This window comes from Emydura macquarii, unplaced genomic scaffold (assembly GCF_026122565.2).
Source record: "Emydura macquarii macquarii isolate MOO-44397 ecotype Brisbane River unplaced genomic scaffold, CSIRO-AGI_Emac_v2 contig_2063, whole genome shotgun sequence".
In the NCBI taxonomy this organism is placed as follows: domain Eukaryota; kingdom Metazoa; phylum Chordata; order Testudines; family Chelidae; genus Emydura; species Emydura macquarii.
The window spans coordinates 1,445,367-1,466,866 of record NW_027132200.1 but is presented as its reverse complement, the minus strand read 5'-3'; the positions used below and the strand labels follow the sequence as shown (position 1 = coordinate 1,466,866).

General features: G+C 37.7%; 1 protein-coding gene across 1 annotated transcript in view; it reads left to right on the top strand.

Moving 5' to 3' along the window:
* The window catches only part of CSMD1 (CUB and Sushi multiple domains 1), a 1,845,645-nt gene that overhangs the window by 1,796,896 nt on the left and 27,249 nt on the right, over positions 1-21,500 (top strand). The window contains exons 58-62 of the mRNA XM_067558441.1: positions 11,967-12,143; positions 14,479-14,658; positions 17,180-17,353; positions 18,484-18,657; positions 20,742-20,815. Of these exons, the coding sequence (XP_067414542.1) occupies positions 11,967-12,143; positions 14,479-14,658; positions 17,180-17,353; positions 18,484-18,657; positions 20,742-20,815 (779 nt within the window). The remainder of the gene's footprint in view (positions 1-11,966; positions 12,144-14,478; positions 14,659-17,179; positions 17,354-18,483; positions 18,658-20,741; positions 20,816-21,500) is intronic.

The following is a 21,500-nucleotide window of genomic DNA, read 5'->3' as shown; positions in this document are numbered from 1 at the left end:
TTCTCTGGTATAAGTCTTCAGAACTGTGGAGGTTTCTTTCAGAGGAACTTATGACAAGTCTGGTGAGAGGTAGATGCAGAAATCAGCAAGATGGCAGCTCCAGTATCAAGCGCCATTCTTGCGGGAACTCCCTGGATTAAGGGTGTGAGCCAGATGCCATCTCTGAGTCCAGCTTCCAATAACATGTTTCGTGTTGAGTTCATCAAAGTCACTAGACCTCTTGTCTTTTCCACATTATGAAATCCTAAATTTATTGTAGGACTGGAAGGGACTTCAATAAGCCATATAGTCCAGTCCTCTGGACTGAGGCAGGACTAATAGTCAGGGATGGTCTAGACAGCACCATCCCTGATTGGTGTTTGTCTAATGTGTTCTTAAAAACCTTCAATGACAGAGATTCCACAACCTCCCAAGGTAATTTGTTCCAGTGTTTAACAATCCTTAAAGTTAGGAAGTTTTTCCTAATGCATAATCTAAAACTCCCTTCCTGCAATTTAAGCCCTTTACTTCTTGTCCTGTTCTCAGTTTATCATCATCCTCTTTATAATAAGCTTTTATGTACTTGAAGACTGTTAGTATGTCCCCCTTCAATCTTCACTTCTCAAGACTAAACAAATTCAGTTTCTTCAATCTTTCCTCATAGGTCATATTTTCGAGAACTTTAATCATTTTTGTTGCTCTCCTCTGGACTTTCTCCAGTTTGTCCACATCTTTCCTGAAGTGTAGTACCAAGAACTGGACACAGTACTCCAGCTGAGGTCTTATCAATGCGGAGTAGGGTGGAAGAATTACTTCTCATGTCTTGCTTACAAAACTCCTGCTGATACATCCCAGAATAATGTTCACTTTTTGGCAACAGTATTACATTTTTCACTCATATTTAATTTCTGATCCACTATAACTTCCAGATCTTTTCTGCCATACTCCTCCTAGGCCATCATTTCCCATTTTGTATTTGTGCAATTGATTATTCCTTCCTCAGTATAGTAATTTGCATTTGTCTTTATTGAATTTGATCCTATTTATTTCAGACCATTTCTTTCTCCAGTTTGTCAAGATCATTTTGAATTCTAATCCTGTCCTCTAAAGTGGCATCATCTGCAAACTTTATAAGAATACTCTCTATGCCATTATCCAAATCCTTTATGAAGATATTGAATAGAACTGGGCCAGGACAGATCCTTGCAGGACCCTACTCAATATGCCCTCCCAGCTTTACTGTGAACCATAGATAAGTACTCTCTCAATATGGTTTTCCAATCAGTTGTGCATCCACATTATAAAAGGTTAATCTAGCCTATATTTCTCTAGTTTGCTTATGAGAAGGTCATATGAGATAGTATTAGAAGTCTTGCTAAAGTCAAGATATATCCCATCTACTGCTTCCCTCCCTATCCACAAAGCTTGATACTTGTATCAAAGAAGGATATTAGATTTGTTTGACATGATTTGCTCTTTACAAATCCATATTGACTGTTACTTTTTGCATTACCATCTTCTTGCTTGCATCATCTAGGTGCTTGCAAAATGATTGTTTGATTATTTGTTCCATTATCTTTCAAGGTATTGAAGCAAAGATAACTGGTATATAATTCCCTGGGTTGTCTTTATTCCCCTTTTTACAGATAGGTACTATATTTGCTTTTTTCCAGTCCTCTGGGATCTCTCCTGTACTCCAAAGATAATCACTAATGGCTCAGAGATCTTTTTAGTCAGTTTCTTACATATTTTAGGATGTATTTTGTCAGGCCCTGATCACTTCAAGACATCTAACTACTTTGTAACTTGTTCTTTTAGTTTCAGATTGTACTCCATTTACACTGATGTTCATTATGTAGTTGTCCACTCACTGCTCACCTTTTGGTGAAAACTGAATAAAAAATGGCATATAACATTTCAGTCATTGTTGCATTTTTTTTGTTATTATCTTTCCCTTCTTTTTGAGAAAATGGCTTACTCTGTCCGTGGACTTTCTCCTGCTTCTAATGTTTTCTTGTTAGCTTTCTGTGTCTCCAGCTAGTTCAATATTGTTTTGTGCCTTGACCTTTATAATTTTGTGTCTACATGCTTGTGTTGGGTTTTTTTTTAAATTCATCCTTCATAATTTGACAGAGTTAGAATCATAGAATCATAGAGTTGGAAGGGACCTCAGGAGGTCATCTAGTCCAACCCCTGTTCAAAGCAGGACTAACTCAGCTAAATAATCCCAGTGAGGATTTTGTCAAGCCGCAGCTTAAAAACCTCTAAAGATGGAGATTCTACCACCTCCCTAGATAATCCATTCCAGTGCTTCACCACCCTCCTAGTGAAAAACTTTTTCCTAATGTCCAACCTAGACCTCCCTCCCTGCAACTTGAGACCATTGGTCCTTGTTCTGTTATCTGCTACCACTGAAAACAGCCTAGCTCCATTCTCCCTGGAACCCCCTTTCAGGTAGTTAAAGGCTGCTATCAAATCCCCCCTCATTCTTCTCTTTTGCATACTAAACAAGCCTCGTTCCCTCAGTCTCTCCTCATAAGTCTTGTGCTCCAGCCCCCTAATCATTTTTGTTGCCCTCCGCTGCACTCTCTCCAACTTGTCCACATCCTTTTTGTAGTGGGGGGCCCAAAACTGGACACAATACTTCAAATGCGGCCTCACCAATGCTGAATAGAGGGGAATTATCCCTTCCCTCAATCTGCTGGCAATGCTCCTACTAATGCAGCCCAATATGCTATTAGCCTTCTTGGCAACCAGAGCACACTGCTGACTCATATCCAGCTTCTTATCCATGGTTACCCCCAGGTCCTTGTCTGCAGAACTTCTGCCTAGCTCGTCAGTCCCCAGTCTGTAGCTGTGCATGGAATTCTTCCGTTCTAAGTGCAGGACTCTGTACTTGTCCTTGTTGAACCTCATCAGGTTTCTTTTGGCCCAATCCTCCAGTTTGTTATGGTCCTTCTGTATCTTATCCCTACCTTCCAGGGTATCTGCCACTCCCCCCAGCTTAGTGTCATCTGCAAACTTGTTGAGGGTGCAGTCTATCCCATCCTCCAGATCATTAATGAAGATGTTAAACAAAACCGGCCTCAGGACCAACCCCTGGAGCACTCCGCTTGTGTTTCCACTTTTTATACGACTCTTTATGTGTGTGTGTGTTTCAGGCCATTGAAGATCTCCTAGTTAATACCAATATTTTCTCTTTCCTGTCCACTGGGATAGTTTGTTCTTGTGCCCTTAATAATGTCCCTTTAAAAAACTGCCAATTCTCCTGAACCTTTTTTTCCCCTTAGACTTGCTTCTCATTGGACCTTACCTAGCAATTCTCTTAGTTTGCTGAAGTCTGCCTTCTAGAGGTCTATTCTATTTATTCTGCTATTTTCACTCTTACCATTCTTTAGAATTATGAACTCTGTCATTTCATGATCACTTGTTCATCCAAGCTGCTACCACCTTCAAATTCTTGAGCAGTTCCTCCCTATTTGTCAGAATCAAATTTAGAACAGCCTCTCTCCCCTTGTTGCTTTCTCCACTTTCTGTAATAAAAAATTGTCTACAATGTATTCTAAGAACTTGTTGGATAATCTGCTGTATTTGGATGATTTTGTTAGTTATTTAAAAAAAAGTGTCATCTACTTTTTCTTCCTGATTAGGTGCTCTATAGGAGAGTCCCTATCATTATATAATGTATGATTTTTACCCCTTAAATCCTTGCCCAGAGATTTTAAACATCTGCCTCCAACCTCTATCTTGACCTCATTGCAGGTGTATACATCTTTGATATACAATGCAGCATCTGCTCCCTTTTTTCCCTGCCTTCCTTCCTGAGCAAGCTGTACCATTCTATACGACTATTCCAGTCATGTGAATTTTCCTACTAAGTCTCTATGATGCCAATTATGTCATAATAATGATTATTCACTAGAATTACTAGTTCTTCCTGTATATTGCCCATACTTTTTGCATTAGTGTACAGATATCTAAAATGTTTGTTAGATTTCCCCTGTAGATGACCTCTTCTCTCTCCTTTCTCCTCCTGTGGATGCCGATTTTCCCTTTAGTTTCTGACCTTTCATGCAGGTCTTGGCTGACACTAAATTCCAGAGAATCCTTCTCAGTGGTTTCAATTGCAATTGCTACTTCAACATCCTTTTTGAATGTAAGAGCTGATACAGACAGTAGCTTTTTCTGGTCATTGTGTAACCCAGGGACAAATTGATCACACAGGGCATCACTTAATGTTTGCCCAAACTGACAGTGTTCTGACAACTTCCAAAGAGCAGCAACAAATTATGCTACCATCTCTCCACTTCCCTGATGTATCTGATGAAACTAAACATCATTGTGCTATCATCGATGGGATAAGAGAAAAATGTTCTTGCATTGCTGCAGTAGCTGAGGCATACTCGGCAGTTCTGGGCACAGTTGGAGAAAAAAAGGTCTGTATGCCTTCAGACCTATCACTGTCAGCAAGGTTGGAATGGAACTGCAAACTACAAATTGCTCAAAACAATTGAGGTATCACCCCTGATTTGTGGCCTTCATTGAACTCACCATCACTGCCTAGAACTGGACATCTCTGCTACCACAGGGAAATCTTTTTTTATTGTTTGTTTTAACTGTGAACTGTCTGGGCTTGATTTCCCTTTGATCTCTGTGAACTTATCTGGCAGAATGCAGAATTCTTCCTTTGGCTTCACTTGGGCTCCCTCTGCTGGCTGAAACACTCAGTGCAGGAGAATGTGTGGTTTTGTCTGGTATCGAACAGGAAACTCCATTTTCGGGAGCAAGCTGCTCCGCCGCCACCATTGTGACTGTCACAGCTGGTGAGGGAGGAGCATCATGCTCTTGAAAATGGTATTCCCTGTGAAGTGCTCTTGAAAATGGAGTACCCGGTGAAATGTGGTGCGTGCAAGATCACACTGATAAGGGTGGAGTCATACAGACAAGGCCAAGCCTAGGCCTTTCCTGGAAGTGCCGGTATTCCAGGAATGCGTAAGTGGCCACCTGAGCAGAGAAAGAGAAAGACAGATACAGAGGGAGCTGATAGAAACACAGCTGTCTGTTGTGGAGACATTATTGTTCTGATAGCAAAACAGAAACTAACAAGAAAGTGAGGCTTTGCACAGGTGATTGGGTAGTGCTCAAATGTTTTCAGGGACGGGACATCACACAAATATTTGAGGAGAACAAAGGCTCAACAATTACTTTGACAAAAAAGTGAAAATTGCGTATTAAATTTCTTGACTCTATTTAAAATTTGCAATGGATCAGCAGCTAGATCATCTGATTTCAGTAAATGTGGTCCTTTGTTTGGACTTATATGCTGCAAAACCGTTCACCCTCCCTCTCCCCATGCCTGGATCCCTGCTCAGCTGCAGAGGGAGGGAGGTGGAGAGAGCAGTGAGTGAGGTGGGGGGGGAAGAGGAGTGGGCGTGGGGTCTCAGGAAATGGGTGGGGCTCGGATGAAGAGGTGGAGCAGGGGCAGGGTCTTGTGGGAAGAGAGAGGGGCAGGGGAGGTTCGGTCACTCAGTGTCTGGTTTTCACAAATTAGAAAGTTGGCCAGGCTACTCTGAAGAGATAACCCATGACAGTTGATGGTTATCAGAGGAGCACAAAATGAAATGATAGCTGCCTTAGAATGTGTATAAATTCATCTATTATGTATCAAATTTAACAATGCTGCTACTTACAGTCGTACCCATCCTGCTCTGGAACAGTCCTTTTACTCACTGATGTACTACTTATTGGAAATTCTGGGTTGTAATATCATGGGGATTCAATAGACAGAACTATTACAAGTATTTGCAAGACAAGATAGATAAGGCCTCTAATATCCTGAGACCAACAAGGCTACAATAACACAGCAGATTATTACAAGTAGTTTTACAATTTCTATTTTAACTAAATCTATTGACAAAGCTTGGAGAAATGCTGTTTGTTAGTTATGGTGCAGTTAGTTTAGAAACTGCTGCAGTAATATTTGTTCTCCGTTTCAGTCTTTCTGGCTGGAATAATTTCTTAGGTTAAAAAATACTTCTTATGAGATACCCATACAAACAAAACACACAACACATTTTGTAGAGGGAGCAGCAATGATTCGTATATTAAAGTTGCTTACTACTTTCTATTATAGGGAACATTATTAAAATTTTTAAAAGGGCTCTAGCACATCAGTGGTTTACAGTAGAACTTTGAATAGCAGTAGTCCTGGGACCAAACAAAGTGTGTTTTGCTGGACCCATGAAAATTGGTTCAGATTTGGCCAAAATATAAACTATTGAAAATTGCCATTCCCCTCTGGTTTGCATAGTTACTTGTTTTTGGCAGGCTGCCAAAAATTGTCTATTCTATATCATTGTGTATGCAGCACCCTTGTGTCTTGTTCATCATTTCTCAGGGGGCTACAACTCCCCAGATGACACTGAAAAAAACTGATCATCATTCTACTGCTGCCCCTTCATGAAAACATTATTTTAGTCATGAGAATGTGAGCTGTGTTAGGAACCAGGAAACCATTTGTTCTACACTCACTTTTACTGAATGTCAATATTCTGTACCCTTCACAGCCCTTATAATTGAGCGAGGTCTTATATTCCACTGAGGAACTATACAAACTGGGATTAGAACCTTGTTCTCTAATATCGCACATCTAAATCTCATCCAAGTTGCCACTCTGCCTCTCAGGAAAAACCTGGTTTTGTCTGTAAAATGGTGCAAGCCAAATGTCTTATAAAAGTCTATCATGTCTACCAAACTTGTATCTTCTAAACAATTAATTCAGGTTCATCTGACAAGATCTATTTGCCATCAAACCATATTGCTTGGCATTAGTTATGCCACTATTATTTAATTCCTTACTCAACCATTCCACAATTTTGCCCAGGATAGATGTCATGCTAATTGGATAGATGTCATGCTGATCAGCATACAGTCACCTGTGCTTCCACAGCATCTGCAGTGCTCCTGCTGAAAGATTTGACTAGAACCTTGCTATGCTTAGTTAACACAGTTTGGTGATATCTTGACGTCAGTAGTATAGACCCTTCCCTTACTACCAAAGTTAAACCAATCAAAGGCTATTTTCCATGTGAAAGCACAGTGTTAGTAAAAAGAAAATGTGATTAATGTTTTCGTGTTTAAATATATTTACTATATAAAGATTTATCTGACTTGAAAAATGATAATGCACCTCTAAAATTGATCTTGCTATTATAATTGCTGAAATTGACCAAACTGCACATTATCACTACAATAGATCACTTAATGTCCTCTACTGTAACACTTGGAAAATCTCAAGTTTTAATTGTTTTGTATGCTTCAAAAATTGTAGCTATTTTACACATGAAAAAAGAATAAAAATACTTAATTCAAGTAAAGACATTTATAAATTATCCCAAGCATTGATAATACTCTGAGTTATTCTAATGGTCCAGTTATGGTCTACTTTAACAAAATCTTGTATTCCATAATTATTAGCACAAATGGACAGACCTGATAATTCTTTTCAGAAAAGATGTGTCTGAAGTGAAGTCAATCTGAGGAAAAGTAGGAAGTAAAATGAGTGTTATATGTATAATGTTAGGATTATTCTACAATCAATTAATTAATCTCAAATTATTGTTTTTCATCAGTAGCCATGCCATGCTTGTATAAATTGCATAAATATATTTAGACTTTAGTTGGTGAGTGTAAGCTTTCTTAATGAGGCTTTGTCTTGGACTTTGCCCAGTGCCTGAACATTATCTGTAATTTGTTTTTTATAGCAGTTAGACTGGAATTCCTCCGGTTTTCTAAAGGACTGACTAACCTCAAATTGAAGAAGTGTTGAATACTCTTTGGAATTCTTCCTCTCTATTCTATTCACTTCATGAATTAATTTAGCTGGCTATAGAATTATTCTAACATTAATGCCAAACATTCCCCAGGCAGTGTTTGCGAAATCAAAGTCAGCTTCTTTCATCTGTATGTGTGTATGTATATACACTGAAATATCAAAAAGCCATTGGATAGTCAGTTTGTGAGATGAACATTTTGCATTATAACATGTATAACACTTATACTGAATAGGACAGCATCCCAAACACAAATTAAAGTCTTCCTAAAATAGACTAGTTCATCATAAAACAACATGCCATTGATAACTTAACCCTTTTGCTTATGAGGTAAGAAACAACATGTAAACTGTTTGGGATATGGCCTTCTGAGTGGTTGCTTGAGCTGCTTTTGGAAAGATAAAATATCTTTCTAAAAGGTATTATCCTTTTCCCTCTAATTCCATCTGAAATGATATTCATGCCTCTTTCCTTCAATTTTTTCCATTTTCCATTTTTCTTTTTTTACTATATATTAAATTTAAAAAAATGAAATACCATTCTCATCAGTATCAAAATATTACAAATAAAATCCCATGGCCTGAGGCCTCTGTATATTTTTAATGCAGTCAAAATTTTGCTCCTTCTAACAAAAGACTGAGAAAGATGGTTAAGAGCTAGAATACATAGTTCCTGCCTGCATTTCAAGTCTTAGCAATACACCTGGGGATTGTGGCCAACAATCCATTTGGGAGATAATTTTTTATTGTCAGGAGAGTTTGAGGAAAGCTCTTTCTTCAATTGGTTAATGTATACTATAGTCGTGGGAGTGGGAATAAACAAAAACACCTTAGCTCCTTATTGCAATCAGTGGCACAGAACTTTTGATTTAAAGCCAGGCATTATCACACCTGAACCAAGCCATTGGTATTGATTTCCATTTTGCATGATAAGCAACAAAATATTAGTTTGCAGATCTGGTTAGTAAAGGGTTTGGCTATCAGCTCATCCCCTCTAGAGCCTCCATCAGCATATCTCTTGTAGAGCTACCTCTGGAAATTAACAATTTTTTCCCTGGTAAAGAAGCTCTAAAGAGGACAGATGGCAGTACCATCAGCTGAGGAATAGCTCCCAGGCTGGTGCAGGAAGCTGTAAGTTACATCTCCTTGACCAGCTTCAGTAACTCTGGATGTATGGAAGCAATTTAGTAATGTTTTTTGTTGTCTGTTACTTTGTTCCCATAAGAGCTAAAATAAAAATGATTCAAACAGTGCTTCCTCAGCTACAGATTCTCATGTATTCAAAGGCCAGAAGGGACCATTGTGATCATCTAGTTTGACATTCTGTATAACCCAATTAATAGACTTTCCACAAAATAATTCCTAGAAAAACATCTAATCTTGATTCAAAAATTGACATTGATGGAGAATCCACCATGACCCTTTACAAATTATTCCAGTGGTTAATTATTCTCATCATCACAAATTTACACCTCATTTCCAGTCTGAAATTCCTAGATTGAAAAGCCCATTATTAATATTTTTCTCTATGTTGTTACTTATAGATTGTAATCAAGTCACCTCTTAACCTTTTCTTTATTAAGCTAAATAGATTAAACTCCTTGAGTCTCACTGTAAGAAATTTTCTAGTCCTTTAATCATTCTTGTGGCTCTCTTCTGAACTCTCTCAAATTTATCAACATCCTTCTTTAATTGTGGGCACCAGAACTGGACACAGTCCTCCAACAGTGGTTGCGCCTGTGCCAAATACAGAAATAAAGTTAATATCTCTATTGCTACTGGAAATTCTCCTGATTATGCAGCCAAGATTGCATTAGCTCTTTTGGCCCCAGCATCAACTGAGAGCTCATGTTTGGCTGATTATCCACCACAGTCCCAAATCTTTTTCAGTCTCATTGCTTCCCAGGATAGAGTCCCCCCTCCTGTAAGTTTGTCCAACATTCTTTGTTCCTAGATGTAAATATCTTCATTTAGCTGTATTAAAATATATTATTATTTACTTGTGCCCAGCATACCAAGCAATCCAGATTGCTCTGTATCAGAGACCTGTCCTCTTCATTATTTACCATACTGTGCAATCTGCAGACTTTATCAGTGAAGATTTTATATTCTTTTCCAGGTAATTGATAAACATGTAAAATAGTATGAGGCCAAGAATCAGTCCCTGTGGAATCCCATTGGAAACAAATCTGCACCATGCAGATTCCCTGTTTACAGTTACATTTTGAGACCTGTCAGTTAGCCAGTTTTTAACCCATTTAATATGTGCCATGTTAATTTTATATTCTAGTTATTTTTAATAAAAAAGTCACAAGGTACCAAATCCAGTGCCTTAGAGCAGTCTAAGTATATTATGTTGACACTATTACCATTATCAACCAGACTTATAATCTCATAAAAAAAAGATATCAAATTATTCTGACAGCATCTATTTTCCATAAATCCACATTGATTTGCATTAATTATGTTATCCTCCTTTCATTTTTTATTAATTGAATCCCATATCACCTGCTCCATTATTTTCCCATGAATTAATGTCAGGTTGACAAGTCTATAATTACCCAGGTCATTTCCAATTTTTTAAAATTGGCACAGCATTAGTTTTCTTCCAGTCTTCTTGAATTTCTCCAATGCTCCAAGACTTACTGAAAAGCAGAATTAATGGTCCAGCGAGCTCCTAAGCCAACTCTTTTAAATCTCTTGGATGGAAGAGTCTGGCCCTGCTGATTTAAAATATGTCTAACTTTAGTACCATCTGTTTAACATCCTACAGAGATATTAGTGGACCTAAAAGAGTGTTATTAGATAATTGAATAAAATTACATCACAATGTTGAGGAGTCATATTAATTAACATGATGCTGACCATAACATTGCAGTCACTGTACACAGGAAAAAATCATGTTCAGCATATTTTGGCAGGTTGTGGGTTGCTAAAGACTATCTCGTACCATGTTGATATGACTTGACCCTCTCTACACTGACTCTAGTGTTGCAGTCACAACATTGTAAAACAATGTAATTTTTAATGAAGAGAATCACAAGATTAGTGTTCAATCTCACTTGGGCTTTGGAGTGGCTATTAATAACACAGTCCAAACTTCAACCTAAACTGCCTCCCTGACCTTAGCTATCATTAGCTGTTGTGTGGTTGATTTGTTGTATATGATATTTTTGTTTTGTTTTTTCCTTCGGACATTTCCATCCTGTTTATATACTGTTTGGAGTTAAATGGAACCACCTGCCGACATGATTGAGCAGTCATTACACAGAATTTTAATATAGGATTTTTGAGCCTAAGCAATTCAAGAAAAAAGGGCTGCATTTTTATATATGGACTGAGAGACTGCTACACCTGTTGCAGCCATAGATAGATATGATAGCTGGAGCTCCCACAAGGAATTTGGGACAGTAGGCAGACAGGACAACTGAGCTATTCAGCAGGGCTCTCCCCTGTCTAGCAATTAGTCTAGCAGAAAGTTTTTCTTGTCTTAGCCCTTTAAAATTGTGGTTTTATGGGGGAATCCTGAAGAATTTGCTCCCTCTGCTCAGGGAAATGTTTTGTATCTTGTACTTCAAAAGTTCCTTGTACTTCAAAAGACTGGATCACAGACCAGTCTCGAGCTGTCCCTCTTCCACATTTCTTCCCCCAGCCAAAACAATTTTATGAATGTGTGTTTTACATGTACTTATATTGCAGAAACATGATAAATGTAATTAATGTATGATACACCTTTTCATCACTTCACCTGTTTTCTGTCCACTAATCCATTTCCCCTGTTACATGTCCCCTTCCACAAAAATGTTTCTTCCTCCTTCCGCCAATCCAGGATCAAACACAGACATATAGTGATATACATACAGGAGGCAGGAGTTCAAGTGATTTGGATTCCCTTTCATCTTATTTTCACTTCTTGTATAGTCACATTTTGAACATGTGCTGTAAGAAAGACTCATCCATTCAAGTATATTTACCATCTGTAACTAATCAAATAAAATGATGGCGTAAGCCTGAAATGAAAAATAGGTTTTAGCCCTTTTGTATTAATGCACAGCTTTTACCATAATTGTAAACTATTAAAAATGCATTGCCTTGCACTTTTTGTACGTCATTTATAATGGGTAAATTGATTTTGAGTTTCTTTTTTTCTTGATAGCTGTATCTTGTGGAAATCCTGGAACTCCAACCAATGGCATGATAATATACAGTGATGGGATATTGTTCTCGAGCTCAGTCATCTATGCCTGTTGGGAAGGTTACAAGACTTCAGGGCTAACAACTCGACACTGTACCGCCAATGGGACATGGACTGGCACTGCTCCAGACTGCACAGGTCAATAATTGACTTTTTGTCACTATAGGATTAAAAGGCTGTAGGATGTTATTAACTTGGTACAGAAAATGACTGTTGGAAAATCTGGGTTTTTTTTAATACCATTATCCCCTCTTTGGAATAAGTACACTTCTCAGATGGTTACATGCACACATATTCATTAATAAAAGTTGGACACTTACATTTTCTGTTAAGATGACTGCCAAAAAGCAGCTCTCTATAAGATAGAAAAGTAGAAAACTCTTAATATATAATCAGATATGCTTTAGTCAAACGCAGGCTATTGGTCTCAAAATGGGGTAAATGACCTGTGATATCCTGGCGGTCAGACCAGATGATCCCCTCTGGCCTTAAATTCTATGAATCCATGACCCTTTCTATAGCTCTATTATGTTATAGAAGTTAGAAAATGTTCTATGTGGCTTGAATACAGAAAGTTGCTTTCATTCCTATACCCATGACATTAAATATTATTCCTCACAATAGTAAAATACATATTGTTTAGATAGCTTGGCTTATTTCATGTTTGATTATTTCAGTGTTGTATTTTGGAACATCACCATTTTTATCATCACCTTATGTTGTATCTTCAAGATTTTGTATGAATTTAAGAACCTGAAGTTGGAGAAAACTCTGAAAACTACCCTTTATATTCTTGTTTTCTTTCTATAACTTGTGCTAGACATAGTTCATTTACAGTGTTTGTGGGTATCACAAGAGGGAAGCCTTAGCTACAGAATTATTCAGAGCAAAGTAACAGATAGAGGCAGTTAAATACCACACATGACACTAGTGAAAATTGCTTAGGTTAATATTTTTATCTATTAGTCAAGTCACAATAAAATTTCAGAATGAAATTATTTGACTCTTCAAAACAGATTATATTTGATTAAATCCTAAAGGAACTTTAAATCACAAGTAGTGTATCCAGCATAGATCTTAAAGCAACACTAACTGAAATAATTTTTAAGAACAACTGTTAAATGAATACTGGACAAGATCTTTATTTCACAGGGTTTGTATCTAAATAAACATTTTTTTCCCTGATAATTCACAAAGACCTGCTGTAAAATTACTTCTAGAAAACTATTGTGAGGTAAACTGATGCAGCAGATTTATGGACATTTTTCTCAAAGAGAGAACCTGCAGAGCAGTCATCATGGAGTGAACAACAGAATTAAAACCATTAAAACCAATTATGTTTGTATATATTATACATTTTAAAATAAATGTTTTATATTGTTAATAGAAATATACAATACATAGAAATATGTACTAAATAATAAGTCGATAAGTACAAATCCTGACCTGTGCTGACCACTTGTCACTCCCGCTGACTTTGAGCTCAATTTTGCAAGGTGCTGATCACACACTGAGAGGGGTTGAATTCCTTCCACTCTCATTGAATAAATTATAGTGAAAGGCACTCAGCACCTTGTGTATTCTGACCCATCAGTGGGAACTGCAAGGGCTGATTAGTTGCCTTGAACTTTTCTGGATTTATTCCGTAGTGTTTTGGGTCTTTTAATAGTACTTTGCAGCGTAATATGTAGAACCAAGATTCACAGAAAGTCCTAGGAATAGAAAGTAGAAATCAATTCTGTTTTCACCTTCATCCTGTGAAACTCCACAGATTCCAGTGTGCTTATACAGGTGCAAGTCAGGGTAAAATTTCAGCTCTACCGAAATTTTCAAAAGTGGGACTTTTGTTTCTAAATCACTTAAACTCTTTTGAAAATCTGATCCCTTTTGGATGCTCAGGCTGATAGGAGACAAGAGTTCTGTGAAGCTCAAAGAGGAGAATATATTGTGTGACAAAACAGCGACAATTTTAAGGCCCCAATTCAATTCCTATTGAAGACAATCAAAATTCTCATTGATATAAATGGGAGAAGGGCCAGGCCCTAACTGATTAATGAAAACTTTACTGAGCCCCATGGAGATCTCCTTCCAGGACTATTTGGTCAAAAATCATATTTGGGTTTTCCATTAAGCAATAGAAACAAGGACAGATTCTGATCTCAGTTACAACAGTGTAAATGCAGAGTAACTAGATTGACTCCAATGGAGTTGCATTACATTAGATTTATGTAAGTGCAACTAAGTGCAGAATTTGGCCCATGATATTTAGTACTTTTAAAAATAAAAACATGTTCTTATTGAAAAAATTACCTTTTAATGTTTTCAGCTAAAACAGCTTGAACAATGTTGTTCTGCTGCTTCTGTACGTTAGATAAGGACATTTGTGCATGAGTGAGTGTGTCCACTTATACTTGGGTTTTTAAGTTTTATTTACATAGTTGAAGAAAGATTCTTTATTCTTTTTCCTTGCCAGTAATGAGCTGTGGAGATCCAGGTGGAATAGCAAATGGTATTCAGTTTGGAAATGATTTTATCTTTAATAAGACAGTCAGCTATCAGTGCAACCCAGGGTATATGATGGAGCCTGTCAGTTCATCAACTATACGTTGTACGAAAGACAGCACTTGGAACCAAAGTAAACCAATCTGCAAAGGTTTGTTTTGTAGCTTACAAATGACTGTTCTGATACTGTATAGAACCTATTAATTTTTTTATTATTATTTATAAAGGGGGAACAATTTGCACAACCACTTTTATGATAAATAAGGTGCAAACCATTAATAAATGTATTGCTACGAAAGTCAGATAAGAGATTTTAATAATGTAGTTATTTGTGCCCTACATAAGATGTAGTGAGGAGGTCAGAGTACTGACCTAGAATTCATTTGAGGCACAACAATATGTGTTAAATATCAGACCAGATGGCTGAAAATACTAACAGTGACATCTTAAACCCTCTCCCCCCCATTCCAAAGCTAAATTTCTGAAAGGATTCCCTCAGGATAGTTATTGTAGAAGACAGCTGAAAGGCTGCCTTCTGAGAACTCTATTACAAATACTGGTGTAAGGGCCATGTCAAGGACAGTTATGGTGAGGCTGCTATAACTTAGGCTTGTCTAAGTTACATCAGGAGATCCAGCTCTGAAGTAACCCAGGATTGAATGGCAGGAGAAGGGCTGCAAATTCTGTGCTGTATCCCTTAGAAGTAAAGCACAGGATCTCATTAATAGTTAAATGTTACCTTATGTGATGGGCTAACCACATTTGTATTTATAATGGTATTGAAAGCACTAGCTGAATCACTCGTGTGGAAAGAAGCAATATTTTTAAGATACTTTTCTTTAAAAATAGATTTAGAATCATAGAATATTAGAGTTGAAAGGGACCTCAGGAGGTCATCTAGTCCAACCCCTGCTCAAAGCAGGACTAACCTCAGCTAAATCATCACAGCCAGGGCTTTGTCAAGCCCTGGCTTAAAAACCTGTAAAGGTGGAGATTCCACCACCTCCCTAGGTAACCCATTCCAGTGCTTCTAGTGAAAAACTTTCTCCTAATATCCAACCTAGACCTCCCCCACTGCAACTTCAGACCATTGCTCCTTGTTCTGTCAGCTACTACTATTGAGAACAGCCTAGCTCCATCCTCCCTGGAAGCCTCTTTCAGGTAGTTAAAAGCTGCTATCAAATCTCCATTCATTCTTCTCTTCTGCAGACTAAACAAACCTCGTTCACTCAGCCTCTCCTCATAAGTCTTGTGCTCCAGCCCTCTAATCATTTTTGTTGCCCTCCGCTGGACTTTCTCCAACTTGTCCACATCCTTTTTGTAGTGGGGGTCCCAAAACTGGACACAATACTCCAAATGCGGCCTCACCAATGCCGAATATAGGGGAATAATCAATTCCCGCGATCTGCTGGCAATGCTCCTACTAATGCAGCCCAATATGCTATTAGCCTTCTTGGCAACCAGAGCACACTGCTGACTCATATCCAGCTTCTTATCCACTTTAACTCCCAGGTCCTTTTCTGCAGAACTGCTGCCTAGCTCATCGGTCCCCAGTCTGTAGCTGTGCATGGGATTCTTCCGTCCTAAGTGCAGGACTGTGTATTTTTCCTTGTTGAACCTCATCAGATTTCTTTTGGCCCAATCCTCCAATTTGTCTAGGTCCCCCTGTATCCTATCCCTACCTTGCAGGGTATCTGCCACTCCCCCTAGCTTGGTGTCATCTGCAAATTTGCTGAGGGTGCAATCTACCCCATTCTGCAGATCATTAATGAAGATGTTGAACAAAACCAGCCCCAGGACCGACCCCTGGGGCACTCCGCTTATTACTGGCTGCCAGCTAGACATGGAGCCATTGATCACTACTGGTTGAGCATGATGATCTAGCTAGATCTTTATCCATTTTATAGTCCATTCATCCAACCCATACTTCTTTAACTTGCTGATAAGAATATTGTGGGAGACTATATCAAAAGCTTTGCTCAACTCAAGGTATATCAAGTCCACCGCTTTCCCCACATCCACAGAGCCAGTCACCTCTTCATAGATGGAAATTAGGTTGGTCAGGCTTTCCCTTTGGGAATCCATGTTGACTGTTCCTGATCACCTTCCTCTCTTCCTTTTTAATTTGTTCTAGTTTCCATCAATTTTAGCACCGTCTGGAAAGCACTGTGGGTACTATATAGCCCCTATATTTTAAGAGTTGAACAGGGATTTAGGTACATAAATACCAGTAAAGTCTAAGTCAGATGAGTGACTAAAGCCATAGATGACTTAGAAAAAAGGATCCTGAATGAGTAAAATCAGAGTAAGGTCCTTAGGATTTCTCCCTTAGCTATTATCCCAAAACAAAGTAATGAGGTGAGATCTGGTCTAAAATTTTAATAGTAACAGAAAATTAATTGTATTTCAACTTTTTATTGATTGATCTGTATGTTTTTTTGTTTTGCTATGATTGTCTCCCTACTTTGTAACACTCAGTGTTGATCAAATTGAGCATGTGCATGTGTATATTTAATGTGTGTGTACTATAGAAAAGTCAGAAAGTGCATGCTCTCTTGAGGCAACATTGCTCCCAATACATTTTGATTATAAAAGCATGACTAGCTACACTATTACATTTAGGATGAATCCTATAAAATCTGTAAATTTTCTTTTTTTCTTTGTTACAATAGCTATCACATGTGGCCCACCTCCTCAAGTGCTACATGGAAAAGTGGAAGGATCAGATTACCATTGGGGATCCAGTATAAGTTACAATTGTGCAGAAGGCTATCAGTTGTCCAATGCAGCTATTCTTTCATGTGAAGGACGAGGTGTATGGAGGGGAGACATCCCACAATGTCTGCGTAAGTTTGGCAGTATAAAACTGCTACTGTGTGAAGACAATGGTGTGTAACTGTGCTGCCTCATGTCTCACAGCTAAATAAGGTCAGGCGGATTCAGAATAGGATGTGAACTTCTTTAAAAAAAACAACAAACAAACAAACAAAAAACCAGACAAAACGAAACCTTGGAACTGAAGTTAGTTGGTGCTATTTATTTGTCAAATGAAGTTCTTCCCTACCTCAGTACTGAATCAGTGCCACAGCATGGAATTAGGGGCAGTATACGTTGTGCATGCCATTTTTTCAAATAAAATGTGGAATAGAAGTCTTGACCACTGTGCCTATTCAAGACTTTCATCCCTGAGAAACGTCATCTGGCCGTGTGTCTTTATCAGCTCTCTGCTTACTATAAAGAGATCTGCATTTCCACCGTGACCTCTCACACTTTGTTCAGACTCACATCTCCAGCTCCCTTTCTATCAACGTTACTACATGTCCTGCCACCAACTGAAGATCAACATAACTAAAATTGAATTCCTTAGCCGTCTAATCCGATATCTTCTCCTTTTAATTCCTTTTCTGTTACCATTGCCAGGTTTATCATTAAGCTCCCCAATCCTTAAACTCACAGCCTTAGTGTATATTTTTATTCCTCTCTCTCTTTCTTCCCACCCCCGCCACTAGGAAATGATCTTTAAATCCTGCTAGTGTTTCCTTTACATTCTCTCCAAAATCTGTCCATTTTCTACATTCCCGCAACCTGATCTCTCATCTAGGCTCTGATCTCCATTAAATGCTAAAATTGGGCTACTTTGAGGATAAGATGAGGTCGATATTTTCAGATGTGGTGTCTAAAGTTAGTCACCTACATCCATATGCAGGTACCTCAATTAAAGTGTCCTATTTTGTGAGTGCAATCTTGTGCCTGCAATTACTAGCAATGGGGGCAATTAGTTGTCAGCACAAATGTTACTATTTGTACATCTGTGTACCTGATCTGTGAGCGTAATCACATGGTAGAAAATGTGCACTCACATTTAGCAATTGCTAGTGTCTTCTTTCTTGTGCCCTCAAAAATGAATGCCACCTTTAAACAGGCCCAGTATGTTCAGTTCTTAAAATACCTCTTTCATTTTCTTTTTGTTCAATAGCTGCATTTTGTGGAGATCCTGGTACTCCGGCTGAGGGACGTCTTAATGGAAAAAGTTTCACTTACAGATCTGAAGTGTCCTTTCAGTGCAGACCACCTTTTATACTAATAGGATCTTCAAGAAGAGTCTGTCAAGCAGATAGCGCTTGGAGTGGAATTCAACCCACATGTATCGGTAATAATTACCATTATTTTTGTTGTTTATTAGTCAGATTATTGTAGATAATCTGTTATCTTGTTTTGATAAACCTAGCAACTGGCTTCCCAAATACAGAAAATTTATCTACATATGAAAAGAAGAAATTGGGGATAAACAGAATTATTTCAAGTTATTTGTAGATTTATATAATTGCATGTCTGCTGGTTTTGCAGAATGTCAGCAATAAAATGCACAAGTACATCCCAACTTTTTAGGAAGCTTTCAGATATACAGAAGACTTCTGTAGATAAAACCAGATCCTGCTGTTTGAAAGTTAATGGCTTTGAGCACTTCTCAAGATCAAGCACTAAATCAAAATGTTTGGTTGAAATTTGTGAAAATGGTTTATCAAACAATACACATTAAAAGATCAAATGTAGCTAATACTGGGCCAAATATTTTGAGATTCTGAGTACCTTCTGTAAACTGCTGAGTGCTCTCCGCCTTTCATTGTGAGAGTAAAGGGCTCAGATCAAATCTCCCACTGACTTCAGCATTTGGTCCAATGCAGGCAGTGAATTTTTTTTTCTGTAATTTTGGTGAGAGGATGAAGAAATATCTCTGCTATTTTTTAAACAAACATATTCAAATTTAGAGTTAAATGATCACAGAGATGGTTTTCCTTGAGGTAGAAGGGATTGACTCAGTTGAGAAGGTGACGTTGCGGACACTGGGTAAGATTGGGAACAAGAAAGCTTATTGAAAACACACTTTACTGGTCAATTAAGGAGGACCAGCACTAAATTCAGATGTGTACGCTGAATAAATTCTAAAGTCCTTAATTCAGACTATGTCTAGTACTCTGCTGCTGTAGGCAATATGAGTCTGTCACATCTGCATTCAGCAGTGAAGAATAGGAGTTATAGGAAAATTAGATGTGAGCCTCAAAATGAAGGACTAAACCTTGCAAAATGATTGGGAGTCAACTTCCAATTAATTTTGTATTTTCTTCTTGACACTGCTTATTTTGTTATAGTAGCTATGGGCTGTCTACTTCTATTTTTTTTTTTTTTTTTTTTTTTTTTTTTGGTGAAGAGGTTGGTTTCTGTTGGTGAGGATTTTTTAAAAAGACTGCTCTGTTTCATTCTTCTATTAGCTGCCATACAGTCTAACTGATGATGGAGTTAAAAGTCCCTTGATTGCTCAAGTCCTGAATTTTTTTGAAAATGTCACGTTTTAGGTTCCCATCTGTCTGAGTTCTGAAGCCTGTAAGATTTTGTTTGTAAATGAGTCTATTTTGTATTCCAGTGATAGGATGATGAAAGTGACTGACTAGCATTGAAACTGGAAATCAGGCTAGAATGAAATGATATACCTCACCACTGGATTATAGAGTATTGTATTTTGTTACAGATGAAATGTTGGCCTAAATCCTGAGCTGCAATTTGGCCACCTTATTCTGCACTACCAGAACAAAACCACAATAGCCAGTCACAGCAGGATCACCCCAGTAGAGTGGGAGTTTGTGGCAGCGTACAGCCGTCATAGCAGCTACTATGCTACCCACCCAGCATTTGGACTGCTCTAAATTTGTTCTAGCGAACCAGACTAGTTCACAGTCAGCGCATGATTTAGAGGATCTGTGCATCCACACCTCTTCTGAGAGGCACTGTTCACTTTTCACCCATAGCTGAGTTTCTAGGCCTTTTTAAAGTGTGTGCTTTCATGATCCCAAAAGAGAGTTTCTGCCAAATACTTTACTCAGCTTCCTCAGGGAAAACAGTGTTGGCTTTCAGAAATTTGGCTTTACTACTCGGTGGTTTCTAGAGAAAGAACACCAGGAAGGAAAGATGGCACTGAATGTTACATCTGCATTATGCATAATGCTTTTGGCTGACACAATATGCTGTGTATTCCACAAGAGTCAAAGGGGTCCTTTCTATAAGAAAACAATCCCACTAGTGAAATCTCTATACTGCCAAAACAATCTTCATTAATTACTTTTAAACAACAGAGACATATTGAAAGAAAAAAAGTACAGTATTTTTGTGTGGTTTTAATGTGTCTTTGAAAATTTAATTTGAAATAACATCTCCTGTGTTTTCCATTTTAAATTTTAGATCCAGCCCATAACACTTGCACAGACCCTGGTACTCCACCTTATGGAGTACAGAACAGTTCTAGAGGTTATGAGGTAATAAGTCTTTTTATTTACCAATTTACTAAAATTGGAATGCATTTAATATTAAAATATACTAAATGTTAAATTATTTTTAGCTTTAAATATTTAAGATAATGTTTGTCACTATCAGATTTCTTTTTACTAAAAATTCAGGCTTCATCTTCAATTATTGTTTTATTATGGAGTTTTAGGAAGGAAGCTCCAGTCTTTAGAATATAACAGTTTTTAGTAGAATTCCCCGTTGAAATAAGTGAGGAGTTTTGCTTAAAAATTAATGATATGCTATAGACCTTAGGGTGGACAATAATTATATTGCACACACTGTATTTTAGCTATAGCCCTACAAGGTTATTTGATTTTTTTTCAGATTAAATTGTTATGTTCTATACCGGTAGCTTTTACATACTTTAACAGTCAATAAATAGTTGGTATATTAAGGCCATATTGACTTTCCAAGTCTTTGGATCAGACCCTGACACATGCCATCTAGTAGCTTCATTTAATTATAAAATCATATTGAATTTCATGCAAAAACACAGAAGCTAAAGTTAGTCTGTATGATGGTCAAAATTCTTTTTGATGTGTGTTGTCCTTATAGTCCCTTAATTCTGCATGAAATATTGGTTTATTAAACATCAGTTTTGAAAAAAATTGAGAAAATATAACCACAATGAGTCATTGTCATTCAATGTTTGAC